Genomic DNA, 8,019 nt, shown 5'->3' on the forward strand with positions numbered 1-8,019 from the left:
TCATGTTCTCATGCTCTCTTTTCTCACATTCTCATGCTCTCTTCTCTCACGTTCTTATGTTGTCATGCTCTCTTCTCTCACGTTGTCATGCTCTCATGTTCTCATGCTCTCTTCTCTCACGTTCTCATGCTCTCATGTTCTCTTCTCACATTCTCATGCTCTCTTCTCTCACGTTGTCATGCTCTCATGTTCTCATGCTCTCTTTTCTCACGTTCTCATGCTCTCTTCTCTCACGTTGTCATGCTCTCATGTTCTCATGTTCTCTTCTCTCATGTTCTCATGCTCTCATGCTCTCTTCTCTCACATTCTCATGCTCTCATGCTCTCTTCTCTCACATTCTCATGCTCTCTTCTCTCATGTTCTCATGCTCTCTTCTCTCACGTTCTCATGCTCTCTTCTCTCACGTTCTTATTTTGTCATGCTCTCTTGTCTCACGTTGTCATGCTCTCATGTTCTCATGCTCTCTTTTCTCACGTTCTCATGCTCTCATGTTCTCATGTTCTCTTCTCTCATGTTCTCATGCTCTCATGCTCTCTTCTCTCACGTTCTCATGCTCTCTTCTCTCATGTTCTCATGCTCTCTTCTCTCACGTTCTCATGCTCTCTTCTCTCACGTTCTTATGTTGTCATGCTCTCTTGTCTCACGTTGTCATGCTCTCATGTTCTCATGCTCTCTTTTCTCACATTCTCATGCTCTCATGTTCTCATGTTCTCTTCTCTCATGTTCTCATGCTCTCATGCTCTCTTCTCTCACGTTCTCATGCTCTCATGCTCTCTTCTCTCACATTCTCATGCTCTCATGCTCTCTTCTCTCATGTTCTCATGCTCTCTTCTCTCATGTTCTCATGCTCTCATGTTCTCATGCTCTCACATTCTCATGCTCTCTTCTCTCACGTTCGCATGCTTTCCCTGTGCCTGTGTGGGTTCTCTCAGGGTTCTGCGGCTGCCTTCCACAGTCCATCCAGACATGCAGGTTAATTGACTCTGAACTGCCCATAGGTGTGACAGTTAACCTCATGTCTAGTTGTGACTTAAAACAGAGATGATTTTTTTCCTGATCATCAATTTACGAAGATACGCTTTGATCTCTGCTCCTTGTGCTGCTGACACGGCTGGAACTGCGACTGGTCTTCCTGCAGATCTTCAAATGACTTCTGACTGTTGATAAATTCTCAAGTTGACCATCATAACGTTATGATTATAATATGTAGTCTGCCTTGTAAACCTGTTTGGGCTGGGCCTCTGTTTATCAAGATACTGTCCATGAGACCAAATCTACGATTGAAGACAAGAAGAGTATATTCTGGATGCCTTCATACTTGACATGCAGCAGATAAACTGATATCATGTTGTATCATTGTCAGTCAGTTTGCCTCAGCTTTTGGTTTTATTCAGTTGATTCTTCTGTTTGATCCTCTGACAGTAACTGTTGTGTAACAACATGGTCCAGTGATGTGGGTTAGGGTCCTGTGTGTGTGTCGTATGTGTGTTGTGTGTGTGTGTGTGTCGCTTTGTGTGGGTGTCGCTGTGTGTGTTCATGTACACACTGTGATGTGTGACACTGTGTAGTGTTGTAATGAGGTCACATTATGCATTAAAGAGAAAACGCTAAAACACAAGCCTACTTCTTACACACACGCACACACACCTGTGTGGGTGGGGCAGCAGGTGGGCGGAGTCCAGGTGTTTTATTAGCAGCTGTGAGTCTGAGAGGTCAGTCTGCAGGTAACTCGGAGACTTCAGACGTTTCAGAGGGACCAAAGAATCAACGGTTTGGTGAGTGACACAGCTGAGATTATTTGAAATATTCATTTTCAAGTAAATTCATACAAATGGAACATTTGAAAAACCTTTAAAATGAATTGTATTACTGATACATTACAAACATGAAAATGGATTTACAAAATTGTAAAATGTACAAAGACTGAATGAAAATTGTTTTAAACATGAAAAACAGGAGATCAAACAAATATGGTGGTTTATTATCTGAATGAGTTTCCTTTACAAATGAGTAACAATAATGTTTATTAAATGAGTGGAAAAAAACAGGTGTTAAAAGTCTATTATAATCATCCTCATTATTCAAACATTAACATTAACCTCTTAAATTACTTATGTTTTAATTTACATCAGGCTGATTGGAATTACTTTATTACCATTATGACTATTTTAAGTATATTTTTATAATTGAAATGATCAAATATATGAAACGTTTTTCTCATGGCGCCTTCAGGGCTCTGTAGAAATGTTACTTATCTTGGTAAAATTGTTGTACTTACCCTTTAAAAAGGGAGCTCTGTCCCTTTAAGAGTATCTGTAGATGCAGTAAAACATTTGTAAAAAATCGGTCAAGAACTAAAGTTTTAACAAAAATGTTTTGTGTGTTTTGGTTACTTCATTGTTATAATGAACCTTAATTATACTTCAGACTGAATTTGTTGTTTTTGAATATTTTACTCCATAAATGCATCAATACATAATATATGAGACCCTGCATTATGATGATAATGTTTCTTTGACCTAAAATAAGTTGAATAAGTGGATGTTGATAGAAGGGATCTGACTCCTGGTGGCTGATGGGAAAATCAAAGAGAGTGATTAAAGAGGTAAAACCTGTCGAAGCACCAGTGTGGTCTTAAGCCTGCTGACATCTCTTTGCAGACCATGCCGACCTTTCCTCTTCACTTCCTGTTGATGACGGTCTCCCTCCCCGTTGTCATGGCGATGCCTGAGCCTGGGCAGATCTCCCTGGGCAGCTGGGAGGCCCCTCCCCCTGCTCCTCCTCCGACACCTCCTTACCCGCCCATGGACGGCCCTGGACGCAGTTTTTACCCTGTCGAAGACAACATAACGGAGCCGCCGGCCGGGGCCCTGGAGGCCTACTGCCAGATGCTGCTGCAGGCCCCTGTCCCTGTCCCCCAGAATCAGATCCCCTGGTTCTGTCTCTGCACACACTGCCAGAGCACCCTGGGGCCCAAAGGAGACAGGGGAGACCGGGGACTGCCAGGTAAAACAATGCACAAAGGCTTATGTATGTAGTTAGTTATAATAATCCATGAAGGACAGATGTAAATACTGCAGTTATAAATGTAGTTACACAGATAAACATACAGCCACAGTAATGTATGAATGCACCAGCTGTAAGTCCACAATAATCCACAAGGTCTCCTTAATGACCTATAACATCTGCTGTTGTCTAAAACCAGCAAAAACATCTAGACAGGGCCCCAGGGGGCAAGGCCCCTCCAGCGTCATAACATCATTATAAAAAACTTTTATTATATTTTCACATGTGCATATTTCAATGTACATAATATACATATTACCAGAAGAAAATACTGTTGAATAAAAAAGAAAAGAAGACATGCCAGTAATATGATGGTACCTCAGGTGACGTTCTCCTGTAGTGTGTTGTAGCCCTCATACTGTGCATCATGGTCCTGCTGTTTTATTCAGTTGTGTTGCTGTGATATATCTTCCGGCCACCAGTGGCAGCAGTGAGGCAGCACTCCAGTCAGGGCTCAGGAAGAAGTCCTCTGCGATCTTTGAACAATTAATGCATCTTGTACATGGATGCAATAAAGGATGTATTAATTGATGTATTAATAGATGTGATTCAGTGCCTCCATTCAGTCTTGCTGTCAGTTTGTCCCTGTGGTGACTCGTGGTACTGCAACCCATTTTGCCCACAGACCTCCATTATAAAAGAGACGAAACACTAGAAACACTAATGAGCATGTGCAGTAGGCTGCACAACGTAGAAGTACAGCTATCATTATCTCTGATGTCTATCCAGAATCCTCCAGAAATCCAAAACACTGTAGAACCTGCCTGAGAATCATCATGTTTTTAAGTTTCCTTCAGTATCACAGTGATCCAGTGATAGTTGTCTGTACATCCATGAGGACGCTGCAGACAGGAGCTGATTCAGCTGCTTTAATGGAGACAATTTGACTAAATGTGAACAAATATAGACTAAAGGGCTGTAAATGGAATATCAGCGCTGACCTGCAGCCTCCAGCTGACATTACATAGACCATCTGACGAGCTTCTTCTCTCCTGATACCTCTAATTGTTTGTCATCATTTTGGTTCCCAAACTGGCTGATACATTGGTGTTAGCATGTTAGCATCTATCAGATTAGCAACAGACGTCAGATTTAAAATACAAGGAGGGAATTTAAACTACAGGAGGAGCAGCCAGTTCACAGAGAAACAGGAGGTCATTAAACTACAGGAGGAGCAGCCAGTGACCCACATACAGATTGAAATCACTGACCAGAGCAGGTGATGTTAAATCACTCACTTCTATATACAGAAATCCAGGCTGAATGGGGTTTAAGATCACTAATGTCTAACTTATTTCTCTGATGTGTCTGAGTTCCAGGAGGTGTTTTCGATCCAGGACAGTGATGGTCTATCTTAGTGAATCTAATATTATATTATATTTATATTTCATTAGGAAATTAATCCAAAGGATTTACAAAAACAATAACAGTATAGAAAACGATGATAAAGCACTTCTCTGTCCCTCTCTCCTGGTCAGGTAGTCCAGGTAGCCCTGGAAGAAGAGGGATGACAGGGATCAGAGGTCCTCCAGGTTTTGTGGGCAGACAAGGGGTCAAAGGTAAACAGCTTCCCGTCATCCTCTGCTCTCACAGCACAAAGCTGATACCTAATTGTACTACTACTTCTATCTATACTGCTAATACTGCTACTTATATTCCTGCTGCTACATCTGCTACATGTTTCCTCTGACTGTGTTGGTGTGTTCAACCCTCAGGACAGAAAGGAGACGAGGGTGAGAAGGGAGACAGAGGACTCCAGGGTTTTATGGGACCCAAAGGAGACAGAGGCTTCAAAGGTGAGCGACCAAACAGACACAGTTATCAGGTACTTTCATGTTATTGGCCAAACAGGATTTCAGTTATAGCTTCTGGCCTGGTTTTTGTTGTCCTGAAGGTGACAAAGGTGAGCAAGGTTTGGAGGGCCGGCTGGGTGATCAGGGTCCTAAAGGAGATGATGGAGTCTGTCCAGATGCCTGTGAGTCCAGCCAGGGTCCCCCTGGACCATCCGGTTTGCCTGGCCCTGCAGGACCCAGAGGTCTGTCTGGTAACCCCGGGCTGCTGGGGCCTAAAGGCATTAAGGGTAACATGGGTGATCAGGGTCACCCTGGTGTCCCTGGATCTGTGGGTGGGAAAGGAGAACCAGGGCCCGAGGGGGAGTGTAACTGTACAGATGGAGTAGAGGGGAGTCCAGGGCAGAGAGGGGACAAGGGAGACAAGGGGGATGAGGGACAGATGGGGCTTGCGGGGAAGAGAGGGCCACAGGGGGATAAGGGAGACATGGGGCACATGGGGATGATGGGTCCTCCTGGTCCCTGCATGCCCAGCATTCAGTCAGCCTTCGCTGCAGGGCTGACGTCCAGTTACCCCCTGCCCAACGCACCCGTGGTTTTCTCCCATATTCTCTACAACATCCAGGGGAGTTACAACCCCAGCACTGGCCTCTACACTGCCCCCATCAACGGCACCTATGTCTTCAGCTACCACCTCACTGTTCATGAACGAGTCCTCAAAGTTGGCCTCTTTCATAATTTTGTGCCGGTTGTCAAAACCACAGACCCCAAAGTGTTAGGGACCACCTCACATTCAGTCATCCTTCACCTGACCCGTGGGGATAGGGTGTGGATTCAGGTGAAGGATTTGGCCACTAATGGCATGTATGCCGGTACTGAGTCCAGCAGTACCTTCTCTGGCTTCTTGCTCCACCCAGATACATGTGATATGGCGTTATTTAGAGCACCCATACGCCCAGTGATCCCACCTGAGGGCGGATACAGCTGGGGCAACATGCCTGGGACCAGCACCATCGAACCCCCTACTTCACCTGCTGGTGGAGGATCCAAGTAGCTTCAGTGATAATGTGTTGCGTCTTCATATTTGGGATCTGACCTTCTTCAGGACCTTCTTCCTGTGTTTACTCTCTCACTCCCAGACACATTTAACCAATGAGAGGACAGAACATGGCTTTTAGTAATTTTATCAATACTGTCCTGCCCTAATGTTTAAAGTCCTTTTTATTTTTACTGGATTTAATGCTTTGAATGGGTATTTCAGCCATTTGTCAACCACTCACTACACTGTATTAATTTGGGGGTCCACAGGTGTGTAAAGCCTCCTCAGTTGAGTTTTGTCAATGAAATTAGCTTCAGCTGAAATGTTTGTGTTCTGACGCTTTCTGCCTAGAACAGAAATGGGATCTTATACAGACTGTATGCTTTCATGTTTCTCTCTGTTTGTTTCAGTATTGTGGCTTCACTTATTTTTGCTGTTTATTTTGTCCTTTTGTATTCATTTTCTTGGGGTCTTTATATTTCCAGTAATTACAGTCAAATCATTATGAAGAACTCTGAGTCCTTATTAATGTTATTGTTAATAGAGAAGCAGCTGTTTATCAGGAGAACCTGCTGTAATAACATCATGTGCTGTTGGCGTAATTGTTAGTTTTGGTGTTTATCTCCCGTCTCATCTCTCTCTTTGTATGTAAACTATGAGTCACTTCCAAACTCAGTTGGAGTTTTACAGGCAACCATTTATCTGATGATCTCTGACACTAATGCTACAGCGTCAGTGTAAAGTGATATATGACCTCGCTTTAGATCCACATTGTCTCAACAGGGCAGGGTTTCCCAAAAGAATCTCTGCTCTGATCTACAAAAAAGGAACAAAGACAACCTGAGTCTCCAGGTGTGTTTGGACTATCACGCCCCAATGATTCAGGATCTGGCCTCGAACAGCTACAAAACACTTCTGAGGAGAAACCCAAACTCAAGTCCTAGAACATGATCAAAACCTTTGTAGAGCTTGTTTGTTTGCACAGGAACCGACTGACACTAGCAGCTCAGTCATCCAGCAGCAGGTTGTACCTTCAACAGTATCTTTAGATCTTCCAGATATCTTCTGTCTGTCTGCTGTGACAAAGACTAAAACAGTGTTTAATATGTTATGTATGTTATCTTTCCAGTCAGACAGGAGAAATCTGTGAAATCTGTGAAAAACTGGATAACAGTTAACGAAAGGTTGATTTAGAGAATCACAGATGTGGACAGCTGAAGTCAGAATGGGCTCTGGGATTAAAAGAGCAGTCTGGGTTACCGTCATTGTAACCATCACACTGCTACAGGAAACACATTTGAGATTAAGTGTTTAAGCAGCTCAGGTGATCTCCAAACACCTCATGTGATATTTTAAGGAAAGACTGGAACAAGGCCCTGATTCATGAGAGATGATTTTAGGTGTGTGTGTGTGTGATACCGAAACTGATAGAAACTTTCAGGTGTTTGTGTCACTGAGTTGACAGCAGCTCTGAATCAAAAAGGTTCATGACATCTCGTCTCTCTGACACATGAAGACATGAACACCTAAACAGATGAGTTAATAATCAGAAGACTGCTCAACCTATTTATCCAGGAAGGTTTTCATATTGCAGGTTTACAGAAATACAATAAAGTCTTCAACCTCGAATATATAGAACAGAAATATTTCCTACAGTGAATACATTTCTATCAAACTAAGAGTGAAAAATGATGAAATTGTTTATTGTGCTTTAATGCTAACCTAACACAAGACGTTAAAATGCTCTGCTTCATTTCATTCATGCATTTTATTTATTCATCGTGTGTTCAAATCTTCACTGCCTTATTTCTGATTTATGTTTATTTCTAAACTGCAAAAACACATTTCAGAGTTCATCAGACAGGAAGCTGACTGGAACTATTTACATTCAGAGTAACAGTAAATGTACACACTACACTAACTGATTATTACTAATATTATTAAATAACTATTTTTTTCAGAATCTCATATCAACAAAACTTTAAACGTGATATTTTAGGTTTATGCTCTTTAAAGATTCACCTACAGGCAGATTATGACAACAACAAGCATTTTTCACAATAAAGGAACTATATGTGGCATTTTGAACAAATCTACGTTTGTCTGTTTGTCTTCATTAACAGA

At 42.4% G+C, this 8,019-nt stretch overlaps 1 protein-coding gene across 1 annotated transcript; it reads left to right on the forward strand.

Annotated features, from left to right (window-relative positions):
- Nucleotides 1-2,717: 2,717 nt before the first annotated feature.
- Nucleotides 2,718-5,910, forward strand: LOC139284869 (complement C1q and tumor necrosis factor-related protein 9). Its single transcript, XM_070905206.1, has 4 exons — nucleotides 2,718-3,006; nucleotides 4,545-4,625; nucleotides 4,782-4,862; nucleotides 4,961-5,910. The coding sequence occupies exons 1-4, from the start codon at nucleotides 2,718-2,720 to the stop codon at nucleotides 5,908-5,910; spliced, it is 1,401 nt and encodes a 466-aa protein (XP_070761307.1).
- Nucleotides 5,911-8,019: the final 2,109 nt, after the last annotated feature.

The sequence above is a fragment of the Enoplosus armatus genome, chromosome 5 (assembly GCF_043641665.1).
Source record: "Enoplosus armatus isolate fEnoArm2 chromosome 5, fEnoArm2.hap1, whole genome shotgun sequence".
Lineage (NCBI taxonomy): Eukaryota > Metazoa > Chordata > Actinopteri > Centrarchiformes > Enoplosidae > Enoplosus > Enoplosus armatus.